The sequence below is a fragment of the Poecilia reticulata genome, chromosome 9 (assembly GCF_904066995.2).
Source record: "Poecilia reticulata chromosome 9, P_reticulata-male-v2, whole genome shotgun sequence".
Lineage (NCBI taxonomy): Eukaryota > Metazoa > Chordata > Actinopteri > Cyprinodontiformes > Poeciliidae > Poecilia > Poecilia reticulata.
The window spans coordinates 30,775,129-30,797,114 of record NC_088838.1 but is presented as its reverse complement, the minus strand read 5'-3'; the positions used below and the strand labels follow the sequence as shown (position 1 = coordinate 30,797,114).

Below are 21,986 nucleotides of genomic sequence, written 5' to 3'. Positions count from 1 at the left end.
TGCAGTGCTACTTCTGTCATGTTTAATGTCTACTCTTTGCTGTAATGTGCAGTCAACTCAATGTGACTCTAACATCTGTGAAAAGATGCACAACATCTAGTGCGTTTAATATCGCAGCGTGGGCCTTTAACTGTGAAAGAGGAGCGCACCAGTGTGGCGTCGTGTTCAGCTGATGACCCTGACAGTCCCAAAGGACGTTGGTAGCCTGGAGGCTTGTCTGCCTCCATTTAAACCCATCTAACGGTGCCTTGTTCGGATTGGACAGACAGACAGCCAGCTGCAATTAAAACACATTTGTTTTTAGTGTTGGGGATGAAAACGTGCAGAAAGTGAGCAGTTTGCAGAGCAATAATTGAGTTCACAGCGACTATGTCTGCTTGTAAGGAGCAGCAATCAGATTTGTTACCGGAGTGGAGATCAGACAAGAAGAAAGGATAAATACTGAGAAATACGGATCAGAACGACGTCCCAGATGTCAAACTATTTTCTTAAACTCAGAGGACTAAGAGCTTAAATATGACGCAGGGTTAGGGTCAAGATAGCTTAGCTGTATTTCAATGTGACTTTTTCAATTTTAATCAGTTTTTGGGGTGTGTTTGCTAGTTTTTATTTAATTAATAGTTAAATATGGTTTATGTTTAGTTTTTATTAGTTCGTTTTATCATACTTTGGCTAATTTTTAGGATCAGAGTTTTAAAAAAAAGGTCAAAATATTGTATTTGTGTAAACATTGGTTGGGTAATGAAAATACGATTTTCTAAAAATATGTACTGATTCTCGAGTTTTTTCTCAACTTTTGCTGTCGCCATTTTGCGGACAAGCGTCAATGCCGCCAAGGAGGATTGGGAGTGCCGTAATTTGCCTACAGCTGACGTAAACTGCAGATCAGGTCGAAAGGCTAATAAAAACGATTAAGGGGAATTATATCTATAATTTTAACATGTTAGAATTAGTTTTATAAACGCACAATATAGTTCCAGCTAGTTATCGTTTTCCTAATTACGGTTTTTATTAATTTCAGCTAACAAAAATGCTTTCTCAATTTAAATTTTTATTTTCGTAGTTTTAGTTAACTTTAATGACCCTGGCTTTTAGTATCTAAAATGACCGAGTTTTCGTTCTCCGCATTTGTAACAAATTACTGCAGGCTGCGATCCTGCAAAATCAATTAATTTTGTTCGCAGAGGATTTCTTTTGGTTGCCCCTGCAGTGCGCGAGTTCCGGTCTTAACTTGGCGTGGCAGCTGACACTTTGCCAGAGTGGATGCGCTGAGAGGTGTATTAGAAGTGATAATGAAGAACACACTTCCACTTGAGAACGAGGCAATTAAAGTGGGGGTGTAAACAGCCGAGGGAGCAGCGAGTGTGTGACTTCCCTCTGGAGGGAATCGCCAACATCCCTCACACCTGAGAGGTCTGCGGAGGACTCTGGCTCTGATGAGGATTCCTGGTGACAGTCTGCGATGGGGAGGTGTAAGACGAGGAACTGGAGCCCGAGAGCAGCCGCAGTCACTTCAGCTACCTCTTATGTCTGTGTATCTGACTTCCAAGCAGCCAAAATATGTTGTAAAACTATTTTATTTTACTTTTGGGTGTTTTACACTTGATTAGAGGCGTATTTTCCGAGTTTTTCCTCCATATTGGACCACGTTTATGCAGTTTATTCATTTACACAGAGACGATATGCAACATACGATCGCATATTATGGTCATTGCAGAAAGGAGGGATATATTTCTGCCCAAAAATTCTTAAATTTTCTAGAAAAAAATGTAGATTTCTGTGCTCTAAATGTTGAAAGTTTTAGACTTTTTATTTTTATAGAAAATATCAGATTGAATTAAACATTTCTTTTCAAAGTAAATTTTTGACCTTTTAAAGTTAAAAATTTCCACGTTTTATTTTTTAGATTCTAATTTTGCAGGTTTTTTTGAGTAAATCTTTGACTTTTTAAACTCAAATTTACACATTTCATTTTTTTATTTTTAAGAAAATTCCCGAGATTAATCTCAAAATTTCTGCATTTTTTTTCTACCAAATTTCGACTTTTCAAGCTCAGAAATGCTTTCTTTTTTTATTGATTTTTTTTTTTTTAGGAAATAAATATCAGCGGTAAAAAACAGCTGACCAAGCATGCTAGAGCTCGGCTTGGATTGCTAGATAAAAGGCTAGGACAGTCCCTGCTGATTTTGAAACAGCTAACGGACACTATTTACTTAGAATATTGACAAAAACACGGCTGGTTGTTTCTTTATTGCTTCTTTTTTTAAGTGCTTGGCATAGCAATTGAAACTCAAATGGAAGTACAAAAACATGCAAAATATGAATTTTGCATAATACATCCCATTTAAAGTATGGGGTTTCCAAGAGTTGAATGATCTGATTCAATTGGACATAAGTGTTTATAAACTCAATTAGCTTAGCTTCTTAGCTAAGTGTTGATAACTTAGCAAAGAAGCAGTTTTAAATATTAAAAAACCTTTGTGGAAACTATAAAATAAATAAATAAGCAAACACTTTTATGTTTATCTGCCCTAAGGACAACACTGTGGAAATGAAGTCCAACAAACTAGCAAAATGTTCTACAAAATACAAATTCATGATTGAATGCAAATATACATTTTATGTGCAAGTAACACTTTGTTGCTGTTTTGTAAAACAACCACAAAAATTTTGTTTTAACCCTATTGGAGTGTCACAAAATTTCATAAAATGTAAGTTTGTAGTTTGTGACAAAATGTGAAAAAGGGTTGTCCGTCAGTAATGCTTTTGTAAGGCACTGTGTGTCTAAATTTTTAAGTCATTTTTAAGTACATTAAAGTTACATTTACATAGACTGCGAGTTGTATTTAGTAGTATATGAGGGACTTTATGAATAAAATCTTTTATTGAATCTAGTGTAGGTTTTATTTTTAAAAAAGAAAAAGATTAACAGTGTGTATCATTGTTTAGAATTAAATTTTATCTAAAATATCCGGGCTTTTATTCTTCTTGGAAATTGTAAGGTTTTGTCTTCAGGCAAAACCTTTTTTGTCCTTCAGTTGCAAATGTGATCAGGCACGGTCGATGTTTCGATCATGTTTTTAATTCAGGCAGCATTTGGACAAGCTGAGCGGGTCCTTTAATTCTCATGGCGTCTTAGTGAAGATGTGAATAATTTTATATACTCTTTTTTTATATGTTTAATTTAATGCTCATAAATCTGAACAAATGCGTAGTTCGTATTTTAAGCCGCAAAATGGCTCAAACTACAAATACACTAAGTTAAAAGGTAAGTTTATTTTTTAGTTATGAACTATAAACAAAGCAAAATGCTAACTAGCCTAGTTAGCTCGTTAGCCGCTAGACACCGAACCTCTTGGAAAATCCCACCTATTTTAGATTAATTTGGTTAAAACAGCTACATTTTACATTATAAGACTCAAATTGAATTTACTCTTAGCTTATTTGATGCTTAGCAAACATTCGGCTGTAAAATTGTGCTGAAACTTTATAATCGTTCAGAAGCATAGAGGTTGGCTTTTACGTAATCCTCTCGTGTTCAGACGAGCAGCAGGATGTATAACATGTTTATAAACCTATTTTCTTTGCCCATAAAATGTGATTAAAGCTAAATCACTCAATTATAGTTGGGTCTTTAAAAAACCCCAAAAAACACACACCTTATATCAGCTAAATCCAAAATATTTTCCAGTAGATTTTAGCTAGTACACATCCAACGTATCTGTTGACTAAATATGTGCAATTACTGCGTAAACTTATTTTTTTTAAGATGGAACCTAAAATAAAAACACATCATATAGCATAAAACTAGTTAAGTCAGTCAGAATAAACGGCTCTTCAGCTGCTTTAAAAGAATCAATAGAGTCAATTCAGCACAAAGAACGAGGCAAAGTCTTAAACAATCTGGGGGAAACAGCTCTTAAGGATTTATCTGGTCTGAAAATGTGTCTGTGGTACCAATGGCGATCTTTGATAGGAAAATCTAAAAAAAAAAATCAGAAATGTAGGCAGAGATTTGATCACAATAGCTAAGCCAGGCTGCCATGCATTTCCAGCCTAAATGACTAGGTATTAATTTCATTCGACACTATGCAGACACTCTGTTTGCGCTGAAGAACAACTCGCCCTCATTAGCATGACCTGGTTTCTTATTAATTCAGCTAATAATTATTTCACCACTCATAGATCTAGAACTCTTTATCACACTTTCTAAACAATTTAAAAGGTTTGTTGCATTTTATTTTTGCTTGTTTGACCAATTTTGTGAAGCCATTTGTTTATTTAAGTGTACTTTACTGGTGCAGAGTGTCAAATAAGTAAATTCAGAGCTGTTTTTCTGTATTGTTATTGACCGATACTGAACCTCAGATATTGAAAGTGAAAAACTAGATCCATGCAGCTGAGACTTTTTTAAGGTTGTTTTTTCACTATCGGGCAAGAATCCTGACTTCTAACATAATGAATGAATAATAATGTTGCATTCCAAAAAGTCTGGTGTGATAATATTGTACAAATCTGATGGGAATCATTAATTCCTTTATGAAAGATACTACATGGACCATTGTGGTCTCAATGAGTGCTCAGGTGGATGTACAGGTCATGTAAATAATGGCGTCATCAGCATATTGTCCCATCTTGGCAGTTCAATGAGTCATTTTACTTAGTATTGACATTTGTTTTAACTTTAATGTAAAGTTTTTGGCATACTTTTCTTTTTTTTAATTAACTTTCAGCTTCAAGTCAGAATAAAACTGACTCGCCTGGCTCTGCAATGTCCCAGAAGCCTCAGAAAAATGCCCAAACTGCACATTACATCGAGCTGGGAGGTTACCAGTACTGGCCTGTGCTGGTGCCCAGAGGCATCAGGCTGTACACGTACGAACAGATCCCGGTTTTCCTGAGAGAAAACCCATACATCACAGACGGATACAGAGCCTACCTGCCATCCAGGCTGTGCATCAAGAGGTGAGGTGTTGCTCAAAGTTTGGCCTAAACCAGGATAAAATACTTCATGGTGCTTTAAACATGGAAAACAACAATGGAGCGATGATTTGTGTGCAGCCTCTTCATCCTTTCCAATGAGACGGTGAATATCTGGAGCCATCTGTTGGGCTTCCTGCTCTTCTTCTGCGTCGGTGTGTACAACATGGCGTCGGTGCTGCCCTCCATCCATGCCTCCAGGGAGGATTACGTCATCTACTCCATCGGGATGTTCTGCTTCCAGGTCGGATGCCGATCAGATCCTTTAGTTAGAGGAACTTCTGGATCGTTAAAGTGAAATATTTTGCCTCCTTCACCACTGAATACGTTTCCATTCACCGTAAAATTGCACAAATTTGAATTTTAAAAATATCTTGGCTTAATTGAAACATATCAATTTAGAAAGTTTTTGTGCTTGGATGAGTTTTTTAATTTTTTTTATTGTGTATTTCACAAAACTGAAACTTTTTTTCACAAGTCACATGATCAACAAACAAATGTTACTACTGGCAGAAATGACAAAGAAGACGATAGGAAGTGGTAGGAGGGTGATGGTTTTTAAAATGACTTGAACAAACTTATTCATGTTTGTTCCTTATTTAATAAAAACAAGTGTGAGTTTGTATTTCAACAAAGTTTTGCGCACATTTGTAACGGAAGCGCAGCTAGTGATTCAGTTGTGTGACGTCAAAACTGTCAATTAACCGATCGATCTACATCGATAGAGGGAATTGAAATACATTACTAAGCCTAAAAAGTGAAAACAAAAAGAGTAAATCATAAAAATGAAAACGTCAGCCATTTTTGATTTGCTGATGAACCAGTGGAGCCAAATCAAAGGGAAACAAATGGATGATTTTGATCAGGTTTATTAGTAGTGATTCTCCAATCAACTGATCATCTGAAATGATTGAAATCTGTCGCATATTCTGAGTTTAACACGCACAGAATTGACGGAAGCAGCTTTAATTTTCCTCTTCATGTCTGCTGAATGGTTTCTGGTTGTATTTTAAAAAACAGGCAGAAAAACTTAAACCTCCGCTTGATGTTTTCCTGCTCAGTTTTCACAATATGATGATTCAGGATGAGCCAAATATCATTCACTGCAACTGCTGTCGCCCTAATCTGAGCGATTACGGACCGGCATCAGTGCAAAGTTCTGCTGGATGTTCTTAGCAAATTAAACTGAATCCCAGTCCTGAAATCTGCCTGAATCTGGCCTGGATAATGAAATGTGTCTTTAATTCCTGATGGAGCGTGTCGCTGCGTTCAACCCTCAGCTGTGCATGCTCTGCTCCGTGGGTTACCACCTGTTCTGCTGCCACCGCTCCGAGAAGACTAGCCGCCGCTGGATGGCGCTGGACTACGCCGGCGTTTCCATCGGCATTCTGGGATGCTACGTTCCAGGAGTGTTTTACACTTTCTACTGTAACAACGTAAGTTCATTCCTGATTGATTTGGGTCTGTGGTATGACAGTTTACTTTTTTGTCATTTAGCTTTTCATTGGCATTTTAAACATTGGTTTACATACTTGTTTACGTACTTGAACAAAAGTTGTTTTTACATGTTTGTCAAAGCTAGTGAAGCTATTTATTTTAAGTGAGCTGTGCTGGTGCAGAGTTATCAAATAAATTTGATATATTTATGCTTAAAATCAGAAACTTTTTGAATCAATTTAGCGCCATTTTCTGGATCAGATCGGTATCGGCCGATGCTAAAGCTCAGATATCGGTATCGAAAGTGCGAGGATCGGGGCAGCTCTAGTGTTTATAGAAAACACAACACCAGATGATGTTTATGCTATATTTCTCTGACTAATAGAAATAAAGGCTTCATAAATGATTAAAGAATGTATTCAGTAATTTTTAAGATCGGTTCAATTCTGATCTTTTCACCCCAAAAAGATCAGAATTCATTTTCAAGAGGGACCTTTGCCCATGTCCCTCTTGAAAATTAGATCTGGATCTCAACGGCGTGTACCTGGTTAAATTAAATATTTTAAAAAGATTTATGCCACACGCTTCTACATGTCGGACATATATCCGATTATTATCTAAGCGTTTACAGTTTGAACTGTTGCTTTTAATTCAACTTTTCCGTTGCTGATGCGAGACATTCATCTTAATTCTGCGCCAAAAGAGGCAGATGCAGCAAATCTGAACATAAATAATGTCTTAATTTGAAATTAAAAAAGTTAAAAGCATCAGTGAAGCGAATCACATCACAATCCCAAGAATCACAATTACAAGAATACAGTCGGAATTTCAGGAGAAATCCGCAAAAAATTAAACTGAGCAATTGGGCATCTTTTAAAGTTTTACTTTGGTGTAAATTTTACAAATATTACTTAATACTTACAGAAATACCTGGTATAAAAAGCTTTTTTTCTTTAATTTTAAGACACTTTTCTGCTAAAATTACAATTTTATTTCTCTAATCAAACTAAAATTCTCCCTGCCTGGCACTAATACCCACAGATGGAAGCACTGAAATAAAAGCCACATTGTGAAATTATTTTTTGTCATTTGTACTTTTTTTAATAGAAAAAAATGAATTAAAATTAGATCTGATGTGAAAGAATCTAATTTTATTTCTGCATTAAATGGATTTAAAGCAGCTGTTTGGTGAAACTACCTTCTCCTGGCCTGTTTTAAGCTTAAACTGAAACAATCAGACGGTAAAAGGAGCATTTGATTTATATTTTACTGTGAATTGTTGCATCATGGCGGCGGCCTGAGGAGCAGTAATTGAATAAAGTGAGCGCCTCAGCCTGGCTCCGCTCTTTGACTCATTGTTCCCGGTGAATAAGCAACACAACACCTTCGCCGCTCTCATCCGGTTGGAAAACAGCCTCCGATGACACAAGCTCCTCATTCCAGCCGCCCACCATCATCATCACCACCGTCGCCGCCGCTTTATTTTATTTTTTATGTTTTTTTTATCCCTGAAACGCTTGGCTCCGCTCCGGGACGCTCGCTTTCCCCCGCATATTGGAAGCGCCGGGTTATTTTGCCCCCAGAACTGGGCTGAAATCTGCTCCAGACCAAACCAGATGGCTGCGTTCACGGAGCGGTCCGTCACTCCTGTTCCTCACCATATGACGCTCGCAAGTCCAGGAGCCTCGGCAGCAAAAAAGGAGCCCCTCGTCCCCCCCGCCGCCGCCGCCTCCTCCTCCTCCGTCCACGCCAAGATGGAGGCTTCGCTTCTGGGTGGCTCCACTCCAGTGGCAAGCCAAGTCCCTGAAGAAAAACAGATTTTTATATTTAGCCAGTCAAACTCTTGTCTCATCCGAGTCTTTTGAGGGACGCAGATTTGGAGATCTGTGATGATGAGGAGGAGGAGGAGGAGAAAAAAAGAAAAGAAGAATTTGGCTGCGGCCGAGCCGGGGGCCTTGTTCCGGGTGCAAATTTATTCACTGTGAAATTCAGCAGGACTCGTCGCACGAGGACGTGTGACTGGACGGAGGCCTGCATCCACACAGGCGGACAGAAGGGACGGAGACGAGGCTGTCCAGACTTCTCAGCAGCTACTTATAGAAGTTTAAATACCAAGCGCAGATCCGGGGACAGGTTCGCCGCAGATCTGTGATAACGGCTCAAACAGTGGGAGAGATTTCTTAACACATGCAAGGAAGAAACTGAGCCAAACGACGCTTAGTTTTCATTCTCCGATTCTCTTTATCTGCTTGTTTTACTCATAAAGATCTGAGTCATTAATAAATGTATAAAACACTTTATTGTGCTGAGAAAGAGAGGAATCCTCTGGGATGATCATGGAGTCTTCAGCAGTTTCTAAAACATTTTCACTTTTGGTTTTGTTACAAACGATTAATCGTGATTAATCAGGTATTGAAATAATTGTCAACTAATTGAGTAATCGATTAATCGTTAACTGGAGTATCCAGACTATAAAGAGCATTTGCTGAAAGAACAGCATTAATTACAGCCTGTTATTAATTAATCCAAAACTGTGCATAAATATATATACATTTTGCATTTAAGATGAAAATACTCTTGTCTGCAAGTATGTTTTACTTTCACCCAGGTCGAAAGTACACGTGAAACTGCTTTCATCCAGTACTGTTATGTTATATAATAGTAACAACTATTATGTTTGCTAACTAAATAATTAGCTTGCTGACTAAGTATTTAGTTTAAAGCTAAATATTTAACTTCAATGTAGCTAAGAGCTAAATATCTAGTCTGAAACTAAACATTTAGCTTATTAATGAATTAATTAGCTTGGATCTAAATATTTAGCTAGGTAATGAAGTATTTAGTTTATTGCTACGCTAGTTATTTAGCTAAATATTTGGTTTGAAGCTAAATATTTAGCTTAAAATACTAAATATTTAGTTTGAAGAGAGAAAATTCACCCCCCCCCCCTCCCTATTATTTCCTTTAATGACAGGCTAAATAACCCAAATTATTGATGTTAATTTTTGACTGTAACTGCACCCCGTACTTTCATGCCTCTGGTGGATGCTTGACTGCTCCAAAACCCCTGAATCAAAAATCTGAATCACCTCTTTGGATAAACGCAAACATTCAGGTTTATGGTTGGAATCGTTCAAAGGAAATGAATTCCTCTCAGTAGTTGTTGGCTGGTTTTTATTTTTTTGGCTCTGACGGGTCTCTGTGGTGTTGGTTCCAGTACTGGCGGCAGGTTTACCTGGTGACTGTTCTGGCCATGATCCTGGCCGTCTTCTTCGCCCAGATCCATCCTCTCTACCTCAGTAAGCAGTGGAAGCAGCTGCGCTCGCTCATCTTCTGCTCCGTGGCCGGATACGGCCTCATCCCGACGCTCCACTGGATCTGGATCACTGGGGGATTCTCCTCTCAGCTCGTCCAGGTCCAACAAACTCTTCTGGTTTTCAACGACTCTTTTTGCTCAGATGTGGTCATTGTTGACTTTTGTTTTTGTTTCTCCTCCTCAGGCTTTTGTTCCACGGATCCTTGGGATGTACTTCATCGCGGCGTTGGCGCTTATTTTCTATGTTTCTAAGGTTCCAGAGCGATATTTCCCAGGTGAGTCCACTCAGTAGTTTCACATCACCGGGATGCACCGATTTATTGGTGCAATTTAGCAACATTTCAGGCAGAAAAACTGGAGTCAGCTGGTCAGGCTTTTCACAGATCGGTAATCGGCGATTGGCCAGAAAACTGCAATCGGTGCAACCCTAATTCTGTCAGTTTTTTACTTTAAATATTCAAGATGCAGCTTGTACTGAGTTGAATACTTGGTCTTTCTGCTACAATATAATGTTTTTGTACCTTTTTCCCATGTATGTTAGTCACACTAAAGAGATGTCTGGAGGTTTTTTTTATATAATTTTCTTTATAATACATATGAACCACAAACTTGTATTTAAAGTGAAAAAGCAAAACAGATTAAACATGAAATTTTCAACTTGTCTTCCATTCCTTAAGCATAAACTTTCCAAAAGAAGGAAAGAAAGAAATGCATCCAAACTATTTGGACTTTTTTGAGTTACTTTAATGTTTAATGAGATATTAAAGTCATCTGAGTTTTGATTTGTTTATGTTGGTTGTCCTGTGCAGTCCCATCTCTACCTTACCCAAATTATAGATCACAGATCGATTTAAACCAGTTTCTGCACCAAAGACTTAATAATGTAGAAACATTTTGTCTGTTAAAGGTGCAGATGTGTGGAAACGCATAAGAAAAAAGCGGATCCTGTATTAAAATGCACTTAAATCACATTTTTATTCCCCCTCAGGTCAGCTGAACTACCTGGGCTCCAGCCACCAGGTGTGGCACCTGCTGCTGGTTCTGATGTTCTACTGGTGGCACCAGTCGTCGGGTTTCATCATGGCGTACAGACACAGTCAGCCGTGTCCCGCCGCTCCTCAGCACACTTAGTTCACAGCGCGACACGCCGAGTTCCTGAACGTAAGACGCTTAAAACACTCTACATGAAGTTCTGGAAGAAATATTTTCTAAAACTTTTAAATGGAGCAAAATTTGGTCGGAATTAAAGTTTTAATGTGAGAAAAAAGTTCTGATGTTAAAGGAGGAAATAAGTTTGAATTTAGTCAAACTTTCTCCATTTTATAAAATAATTATCCACCCATCCATTTATTTATTCATCCATTTACCGTAATTCACCCATCCAGTTATACCTTCATACATTTTTCCTGTATATTTGTTTTTTTTAGCTTTATTATATTTTTGTAATTTTCAGACTAGACTTTATGCTTAAAAAATATTTTTTCTCCTGACTTTTCAGCAGGTTGTTGTTTTTATTCTCCGTATTTAAATCCTGACGCCTGCAGAAGAAATCTGACTCAAATGTTTTTTATTTATACTTTATAAAAAATTGTCCAGCAAAGGAGAGATGTGAATGTTGGCGTAGAAAATGTGTTTTAATGGAGCCAAACACTTGAAAGAGGAAAGTAAATTATATAAATATATTTATCCATAATTTATTCTTTATTTTTTTTATTCATCACAATTTCCTGAAACAAGTTTGTCGTCGGATCCTTTTCTTTAGAAACCTCCATATTCCTGACAGTCTGTTTTTTTTCTTGCTTTGTGCTTTAAATATTTAGATTAATCTAACTTATATAAACATTGTTCATCCCTCTAATAAAGTTATAAATCAGATTACTTTTGATTTAAGATAATCTAAAATAAGCTGTTTTTAAAAATTATTTAGATTAGAAATTCTTTTTTTTTATATCAGTTCTTAGCAGATCTTTATATATATATATTATATTTTGATCCTTAAATCTGTTCAGGAGACACAAAAATGTTGCAGCTTCCAAGATCTGATTTAACTTCCCTCGTTTTTTTCGACCTCTAGGAATGACCTTTGACCCGATGGCTTTTACCTGTGATGAGGGGCAGGATGATCAGCGGAGCTGCAGCACAGGAAGCGAGGTGACATGAACGCATCATAAAAATCACCAAGGGGAACAAATTAACAGGAAGCTCCTGCACTTCCTGGTTCTCCAAGTGCCTGTAAATGATGTAGCATCAAATGTTTCTGGATGGGGAAACTTAAAACTGCAGATTTTTTTGATATTTGATATGTTTTTAACAATATCAAGAAGCAAAAAGTGAGCATGTTAAAGCAATTAAAACCCCAAAGACTTGTTGTTCAGCAGCTTCTTTCAGAACTGCTGTTGTTAATCAGATTTTTATGTTTTATTTGGGAATCGGTTGATGTTCTTAAGCTCATATTAGCAGGGCGTAACGAGCAGCTCCGCCTCTAGAGGTCACTACTGAGACACAACAGTGATTTAAGTGGCAGTATTAAAACTACATTCTCTGTCCTTTTATTTTCATTTCTACAATCCTGTATTTGGTTCATATGTGAGGATTTTTTAGGAGCGGACAAGAGAAAAAAAATCAGTGTTTTCAGATGTAATACTGTAAAATATGATGTTCTAGCTCCCTTAGGGTGATGTGCAATGTTTTACTGTTTTAGTATTTTAAATGACTTCATTCCAAAATGCAGCACCTACATGTTAAAACGGCTTGTATGTACATTACATGAATGTTTTATGTAGTAAAAACATTTGATTATATTTAGACTTCAAATTTGACCTCAGCAAAAATATAAAAACACTACATTAGCCTCCTAATTATAAATAAGTTATTAGCCTTAAAATAAATGATCTGATCTTCAGAGGGGCTTACAAAGAGTTTTTTTTTTTTTTTTAGGGTTTTATACAATGGCATTAGAGTGCAAACGCACAAGACACTGGCTGTTACACATAAAATAGAAGCAAAAACCTTTAAATCAACTACAGGAAATGGAAACAAAATGGGAAAACTCAATAAAAAAAGCTGTAAACTTTCAACATAAAAACAAAAGTGCTCCAGACCACTAGGTGGAGTATGGAGTAGGTGATTTTACCTACATAAATCCTGATGTTCAATAATATTGTAAAAGCCTGCATTTTTCAAAAAGTATAGCACACCTTTTCTTTTTTTCTGCACATCCTGTCTTTACTCTGCATTTGGTCCAAGACCATTTGTTCGTCTCCCCCTAGTGGTCTGGGGGACTTCTGTTTTGGAGCACAAGTTTGCAGCATTTATGTTTGCACCATTGTAGTTTCACCCAAAACAGAAACATCATCGGTTTAGTGATTATAAATGAAAACCTTTGGTGATGGAGGCGGGACAAGATGTTTGGTGTCTATATTTACGTCTTCAGACATTTATCTGCACTTCATTTTGTACAATTTACCCCGAGCTGTAAATAAATGGGAATCTCACTCAAATTTCGAGGAAGAGGTTAATTACTTGAAGCGCTTAAAAGGAGAATAAGTCACCACACTCCTCATTCATGCAGCTTTTTTAGTAAATATTTTCCCTTACAATTTTAAAAGATTTACAGTGATTTAATAGCGATTAAGTTAAATGGCAGCGGACTCATTTTGGAATGACATTTGATACTGTTTTTAAATTATTAATGGATTTAAACTGTACTGTTTGTACATTTGTCTTTTATATCTGCTACTTGTAAATGAGACTTCTTTTTCCCCACTTTGGTTATTAAAAGAGAAGCTGTGTAGCTACGTTTGTTTTTAAGGCTGTTTAATACAATACGCTTCACATGTTTGTCTAATAAACTGTTCAATAAAATCCAACAAACTTGTCAGAATTAATCAGAAATGCTCCACAGGTACTAAATCCTCCACAAGGGACTGGCTGCATCATTGTGTTTTTATTTTGAGTTCATAAAAAAAAGAAAATAACCAATAATTGAGCAGAGGTTTTTCTGCTACAAAGAACAGTTAAGAGCCTAAAAACGAAAAAAAAAGGTAAATTTTTTTTTTCTTTAGTAAAGTACAATAAAATAAAGTTCCCTTCCAGTGAAATGCACCCACTCCCACAATGGCTGCAGGGAAAGTATGCATAGATTAAAAACCTAAAAATGACGACAAAGTGGTTAAACGCTGCTCCCAAATTATGTCAAACTATGCTTTTTTTTTTTTTTTTTACCGAGGTACTGTGCGGCGGGTCGGGCCCAGCTCAGGTAAGGCTTCGTGGTGCTAAAACTTATCACAAGGCAGACGAAAAAGTCGAGCATTAACTTTAAATCACAGTACAAACTCTCAGTTCCTAAAAGCGTTGAGATGCAGCATAGAAGGCAGGCGCAGAGAGAAACACTCCACAGGATTCAGGCTAGCTTCAGATTAGAAATGATCCCAAACCAAAAAACAAAACAAAAAAACACAGCTGTGGGTTAACGGCTACTGGCGGAAGACATGTTGAGTTACTGCTTGGAGGGGAACGGCGCCGCTCCAAAAGGGTCCAGGTCCAGCGGCTGCGAAGGCGCCACCACCGGCTGCTGCGGCCCGCTGTGGATCACCAGTTCCGTGAAGGGAACCGCCCCGAAATCATCTATGATCCTTCCCCCGTTGGCGGTGCTCATGTCGGGTTTACCGTCGCCAAGGCCCGGGTACTGAGGGTGGAAGGGTTTGGCCCCGAACGGGTCTAGAAGAACGTCGTCCACCGGAAGAGGCGCCATGGTGTCCTTCCCTTCGGCCATGCTGATGTCCACGCTGATGTTCTCCTTGGAGTCGGAGGTGCTCAGGAACTCGTTGCTGCTCTGGGAATCTCGGCGGCCCACCTTCTTGTGCCTGCGGACCTTCTCTGGAGTGCGGTAGCTGGACTTGTTGGTTTTGCGTCCTCCGGTTGGGGTTCCGTGGTGCCGCTTGCCGTTGCTGCCCCCCGCCGTCGTCTCCTGCTTGGTTTTTCTCTGTCGGGAAGACAACTTCTGGAGGCTGCGCTGCTTCTGTCTCTGCTGGAGACTCGACGGCTCCTCGAACGGCGACTGGAAGATGTCTTCGGCGCTCCGGGAGGTAGGCGGAGGTTCTGTGTGGCCCGGCTGGAACGGAGAGAAGCCGAAGATGTCGGTGCCTTCCGGGGATAGGGGCGGCGTCTGACTGCCGCTCCTTCCGGACTTCGACACGTTCCGGCTGAACGGGGCTTTGGTGAAAACATCAAACTCATCAGCAGCCAGCTCCTCCTGGCTGACCTGCCGGAAAGGCGCTTTGGTGAAGATATCGTTGCTCTCTGTGGGCCCGACGGGCGAAGCTCCGCCAACGAAAGGAATGGAGCCGAACACGTCCACACCTTCCGCTCTGCCGGAAGACACGGTAGGGGTGATGAGGCTCTCCTGAGACCGCCCTCCAGGACTCCTGGAAGCGGTGGGATTGGCTACTTTAGCGGCAGCTGGTTTCTTTGAGCGGCCTTTGACCTTGCTGACATCACAGTCCGAATCTGAGCTATGTTTATCATCATCTTCCTCTTCCTCGGAGTCCATCAGTAGAGGCCTCTGACCCAGATTTTCCGGCTCGGTGTCGTCACCGTGCTCGCTGTTCAAGGCCTCCTCTTCCTCCTGCTCTTCATCTTCACTGCTTTTTGGAGATGGAGGGTCGGACTCGAAGTCGCTGTCGGACTCATCGGCGAGTTTGCAGCTGCTCTTCTTTCCCGATTTTGGCTCCTTGACCGGCTGAGGATCCTCGACGGGGGCCTGGACGTTGGCGGGAAGCTCGTCGACAGGCGGCTCACTCTGCATCACACCAGTTCCTGTGCAGAAATCAGAAAATAACACATAAAATTGTTTTATCTTTATCTCAAACCCTGCAGAGATGTAAAAATCTTAATTGATACAGATATTGGTACCTTTGGCAATGTGGGCCAGTACCAAGTCCTGCTGGAAATGAAACCAGCATCTCATTAAAGCTTTCAGGACAAACAAAAATGAAGGACTCTTAGGGTTCATTCACACCAGTCATGTTTAGTTCACTTTAATTGACTAGAGTTGGTTTGCTTTGAAAGTCCGGTTCGCTTGGGGTGGTCAACTGGGATTTCTGAAGGCAACAAACCATCTAGCAAAAATATTTAGTGTGTTTTCATACCTGATAGTCTAGTAGACTAAGTTTGATGGGAGACCAAGATGCAACATTTGTTACATTTTCAGGTTGGGTGGTTTTCTTTCACTCAGTATCTTCTTCAAAGGTTTTTGTGTCGTTTCCTTAAATTGTTCTTGATGCAGCGCCATCACAGGTGAGGAGGGGAATAGTTTTATGAAAGGGTTTGGATTTGACAGAATGCAGTGTGAATGTGAACTGTTGAGCAAGAACTTCAGAAAACTCAGTTGATCAGTACCAGCAGATGATCTGGCACCCAAATCATCACCGATTGAATTGATTTACAAATGAAATGCAAACTTTACTTTCACCTGAGATCAGGACTTTGGAGTCCTTGTTCTTTTTCTCCATTGTCCAGGTGATGCATCTACATGCACCATTTTTCCTACCACACTTTTTACTTCCACTAAACTTTCCAATAATTGGCCTCTCTAAATTGCCCCTAGGTGTGAGTGTGTGTATGCATGGTTGTTTGTCCTGTGTGTCTCTGTGTTGCCCTGCGACAGACTGGCGACCTGTCCAGGGTGACCCCCCTGCCAGCATGCCTATGTGGGCCCCATGTGGGGAAAAGGAGGGCAGACCAGATGGGCCCCATATGGGTTTGTCTGCGGGTTCCACGATGGCCCCATGGGTTTGCCCATGTAGGGCCATCGTGGAACCAGCAAACCCTCCTGACCCCACTAAGGGACAAGGGTGTCAAGAAAATGGATGGATGGATAAACTTTCCAATAGTTTGCATATGGAACTCTTAAGTTCATTTCTACATTCAAACATACTTACATTTTCAAGTAATTTTCATTAAAACTAACTCTTGAAAAACTCCAACAGCAGAAATCTTTTCATTTTCCCACTCGACCTCCTGAACACGCAGCGTTACTGAAATGACTTTAAAACGATTATCCGACAAATGCCGACAGTTCGCGTCTCATTGAAGCAGCAGAGCAGCAACATGGTGGAAAAGCTGCTGTGACTTCGGACCCGCGCAGTGAGATGAACGGGCTTAAAGAGCCGCAGGAATAAGATGCTGAGCCTCTTCCAAGATCCACAAAATTACTTCAGATCAAATCTCACAGAAAAGATTGAAGCTTTAAGTCAGAAAACCTGAAGCAAAAAAAAAGACAAAGAAAAGAAAATTCTGCATCCGACGGAACAAAAAAAAAAGAACCTCTGTGATTTTATGTCCAAAACATTTGCATAATGGCAACTAAAAAATTAGCCTAATTAGCGAGTGGAGAGCCTCCAATTGTGCTGAAAGTAAATGGTGCCACAAAGAAGAAGCCAAATTATTGTTCCTGATTATACGAAGCTCTAAATCAGAGGAACCCCCTGCTGCGAACACGAACAAACTCAAACCTCCCCTCATCCTTTTCCAAACTGGCAGAACGAGGCCGCGGATCCGCCAAAAGCAGGAAGCGAGGCGGCGCCGCCATCCACCGGGTCCGGGATATTAGTTAGAGCCGTGCATCTGTTCAGCTCCCTGCACCGGCCACAGATTACAACTTTAATCAGGTTCACCTCCGAAAACATCTTTAATCGCTCAGGGACGTCAGATTGTCTTCATCTGGACTGGGAATAAGATGCGGGATTACGAGCCACGTAGATTCTTCACAAGAAACCAACACATGGGGGAAACGGGATTGTTCTCTTTGGGAATCTGGCGCAACAGACACTGTATCCTGTAAAAATATGTCCCGTTATAGTAAATTATTTCTGGTTAAAAGTTGTTGCGTCAAACTTATTTACCCACCGGAAGTTTTTACAACTGTAAATGGTTTTATTTTTGACTGCTTGTTTTCCTTTTATAAACAGTCATTTACTGATTAGCGAGGATTTTAGTCAGTCAGAAAAAAAGTATGGATACAGACTGGAATCTAAGATTTATCATTTAAAAGCCTTTTTTGTATTTATAAATGTATTTCAAGTTTTAAAAGAAATGTCATAAAGTACAAATCACTCGGGTTATAATCTTGACCCTTAGGCTGGATTAGATCCCAGCCTATAAACACTGTTATGAGTTTTTCATGAAAACTGTTGCATTTCTTAAAATTTGGGTTTTATTTTAGACAATTCACGTTAGATTTATGTTGTAGACAATCAGTTCTCCAAACGGCTTAACTTCAGCTTCTCAGTTCAACTTTTCCTTATTTTGTATTTAAGCAGGTTTAATCAGTTTGTAACTGTTACCAAAGACACATTATATTAGGTTTACACACAATTTCAGCCTTTTGATGAGCAATTTTCTGCAATTCATCAAAAATATTCAACTTCCAGGAACACCAAACTTGTCTGCTAATGTGGTTTTAACAAAATTATCTGACGTCATTTCATCTCGAGGCCCGTAGACATGAATACTAGACGCCTCATGGAGGCCGAGTCGTACATAACAGCGTCCGCCATCTTCTATGTGGCAGCAGAGCTCGGAGCTCCTTAAGTTCTGTGCTGTGTGGATTTATTTCAACCGTTTTACGAAACAAACTGGATTCATTAGGATTACCTTTCACAGGCAATGATGAAAGATCAGAATTACTTGACTTTGCAGCCAGAAATTCGCTTATAAACAACCGGAAAATATTTCCTATGTAGTTTAATTGGCCGGAAGTAACCGCTGATTGTTAGCATAGCAGCTAACGTTTTCACACTGTTATCTAATGAGAGACAGCTGATGAGAAACTGCTGTTAGAGGAGAAGTTAATTAAAAACCAGAGGATTTAGTGAGGAAAGATCAGTCAGGATCAGAGCTGGAGCTGCTGGTCTTCAGTCTGTTTCTAGTTCAGCTTCTCCATGTCTCCGTTTCCAGCTCAGCTTCTCCATGTCGGCATTTAGCTATAAAGATGCTACGAGTCAGAACCCAACATGCTGAAAATGTCTTTTTCTGAATGTAAAGGAAACATTTTCAATTTCACTTTTGGATAATTTCTTTTATCCTTGGCTTTAGCCTGTGAACCAGGACATCTCAGAAGTCATTGAGTTCTCCCAGTGTGACCAGCAGACTGAAGCCTGTGACCAGTGTTCCCAGTATAATAAATAAATGTTTTATTCTTTCACTTTGTGTATTTTTAAAATCTCAATCTGAAGTATGAGTGTAATAATACAGTTTATGTAATGAAATAAAAATAATTTACTGTTAGAATTATTTTCACTCTTTGCTGTCAATAGCAGAGTTGACATACTGTAATATTTTTTCTCTGGAAAAAAGTAAGAAAAATATGTAGTTTAAAATTGTTTCTCGTCTTTAAACGTTAAATGTACATTAAATTATGGAATTATGCAAGTATATCCTTTAACAAAACCCTGTAAAAGTGTCTGTTCATCAATGTCAATATAAAAATCTAATAATTTCTATCAAATAAAAACATTGTGCTCTTTATTCAGAAATCCCCCAAAACAATTAAATAATCACATCAAGTTAGAAACTCTGTCTTTAATCATTTCTTTGATTGCCAAAAATATTAATGTGTGTGAGAAAATGTGCCAATGACAGGAATTAATTTAAAATACTATGTAGAACGGCAATTTCTGAAGTTCGGTTCTATTGTATTAGCTTACTGGCACATATCGCAGCACCGGGCCGACCCGCTCCATGAGGCCTGTTCAGAGTTCATGTCTTGACTTTGCCTACCTACCTTCTCCAAAAGCTGTTCAACACACCTGCCTGTTCAAAAATACACTTCCTGTGCTAATTATTCAAAAATATGGTCCTAAACATTTTATTTCATACTTTTAATGACTCAATTTGCTAAAAATGTCCATCTATTTTTAGTCCAATGTTTTACGGGTTTGTTGACTTGGATTGGTTTAAACCCATATTAGCTTAGATTAGATCCATTTCTATAATCAATTACACACAAAATCAGAAAACCTAGTCATTCGTTTTCCTATTAAGGCTGTAACAATTATTTTAGTTGAAAATTGATTAATTGGATTTTTTTTTAAATCACCACCTTTTTCATTTTTAGAAAATATCAGCTTTTTAACTTCTCATTTTCATTAGAAGTGCAATAAAGATGCAAATAAACAAATAAATTCCTTTTTAAATAAGCAGAAGCTGTTAAATATGCTTGTCAAGCAAGATGGCCGCCTGTGCTGATCTATGGAAACAAATTGAACAGGTGAAAAAAATAAAATAAAATCCCAATTTTCCAAAAATTAAATCTTCAAAAAAAAAACAAAAAAAAAAAAAAAAATGTGAATACTCGATAAGATCAAATTATCAACCAGCCCTATGAAGAACTGAACTCTTGGGATAAAAAAAGGTCAAGTTGTAATGAGGAAACCATAATCTACATTTTCCAAACTCTGGAAATAAGCTACATTTGCCACTCATCAGGACAGAACCAGAACCAGATTGTGTTGGGTCTCGGAGCTCAAACTGAGACAGCCACATCAGGAACATCTTGCTCTTGGTGGAGAGACTTAAAAGAAACAACCAAAAGTGAAATTTGATTTGAAATGCTCTTTTTTATTCGTCAGGAACATTCTATAAAGAAATACATTCACACTCACAGAATGTTACAGGCCAGAAAACAAGGAATAAGACATGTTAGTGACGGGGAGCCGCTCACGTCGGGCAAAAACCAAAAACGTTTCCAACTCCTCTGCAGGGTGGGGGGGGGAAAAAAACGATTACACACATACTGAGATCAACAAAAATACAGAAATGTAAACATGTAACATTATATTCAGAGATCCAAGTGGGACAATAATCTGGTTCTGCTGTAAAGTGCAGCTCATGGCTCTCTTTGTCCCTTTTTTTTTTATTTTTATTTTTGGCTCCATCCACCAAAAACACATGAACAAGATGTTTCTGAGTATGGCTGTCTCACTGAATGAAGAACGAAAAGAGCGAAAAACAAACTGAGGTGAACTGAAGCCGTTCAGGGTGTGAGCGGGAACGTGAACTTACCTTCAGCTAAAAAATAAAAAAAAGTGGACGATGGAGGAGGAAGTCACTGAGCGACGGCGGCACACAGACATGCAGCCCAGAAACTGAAAGGAAGCATTCGCAGCCAAACAGCAAAGAGCCACAAACAGAAAACAACCAAGAAAGGGTCACAAGTTTCATCAAATTGTCGTTTTTATCCGAATCTACAAGAGAAACGATGAGCTGAGGCTTTTTGTCAGGGAGCTGAAGAGTTTGTCTGATCACTTCTGATCAACAGAATAATGACATTTCAAATGCAACACAGAAATATAAATGCATTTTATGACATCATAAATCATGATGTCGGACTGAAAAAGTCGAGAAATATTAGAAATTTAAATCTGGAGTCACACCTGAATAAAGAATCGATATTTGAGCTACAAAGTTTGTTTTCTTTGAATAACTTCTTGCTTTTCTCTTCACCTCCAGATATAAAAACTGGGATAAAACAATTTTCAAACTAAATATTACCAAGTATTTTTGGTCCAGATTCTAGTTCACTAGAAATAAGACAAAAACTAACTTAAGTAACTTTTCAGCAAGAAATAGGAGCTTATTTTAAGTAACTAATTCCTTAACACTTGTATTTAAAAAGCGTTGTGACGTCATCAGCAGATTATTTCATTTAAAACGCTGGAAAAATGTCTTGAGTGAAATAATCTGCATGTGGAACCAGAACTTTTTCATCAACATTCATCAATTGTCGACTCAAATCCAGCTCATATCTTGCTGAAAAGTTACTTGTAAGTTAGTTTTGTCTTAAAGTGTAATAAGATATTTGCACTATAAACTAGACCAAATGTACTGGGTAACATTTAGTGTTTTGGCAGTGCATACCTGGCATCTTACAGATGAATGTCTTGAAAATAAACTTTAAAAAAAAGTGAAATTAGCAGGTAGGAGTTTAACCTCACATTAACCCGTTTCTCCAACGTTATGTTTGTTTTTCCAAACTAATCTAAATTTGGAAAAAGCTTTAATGATGTGCAGGAAACCCTGCATGTTGAATCATTTAATGCCAAAATGAACCGAGTGGTTTCGGCTCTGCTCTTTGAAAATGAGCCTCGACTAAAACGAGCACAAAGTCTCCCAAACTGAAGGTTTCTGACCCCAAACGTAGAGAAGCCAGCCTGAAGCAGGAAGCGGCGTTTGCAACGCTCAGAGAGAAAAA

The 21,986-nt window shown here is 38.7% G+C and overlaps 2 protein-coding genes across 3 annotated transcripts in view; one reads left to right on the top strand and one right to left on the bottom strand.

Annotated features, from left to right (window-relative positions):
• Positions 1-3,093: 3,093 nt before the first annotated feature.
• Positions 3,094-13,530, top strand: paqr3a (progestin and adipoQ receptor family member IIIa). Its single transcript, XM_008417766.3, has 8 exons — positions 3,094-3,268; positions 4,734-4,965; positions 5,062-5,224; positions 6,261-6,416; positions 9,635-9,832; positions 9,918-10,008; positions 10,722-10,894; positions 11,808-13,530. Exons 1-7 carry the CDS (start codon positions 3,208-3,210, stop codon positions 10,862-10,864), a joined length of 1,044 nt encoding a protein of 347 aa, XP_008415988.1. The 5' UTR covers positions 3,094-3,207; the 3' UTR covers positions 10,865-10,894; positions 11,808-13,530.
• A 129-nt stretch (positions 13,531-13,659) lies between these two features.
• Positions 13,660-21,986, bottom strand: part of bmp2k (BMP2 inducible kinase) — a 53,831-nt gene continuing 45,504 nt past the window's right edge. For both annotated transcript variants that reach the window (XM_008417764.3, XM_008417765.3), the window contains exon 16: positions 13,660-15,550. In XM_008417764.3, the coding sequence (XP_008415986.1) occupies positions 14,232-15,550 (1,319 nt within the window). In that variant the 3' untranslated portion in view covers positions 13,660-14,231. The remainder of the gene's footprint in view (positions 15,551-21,986) is intronic.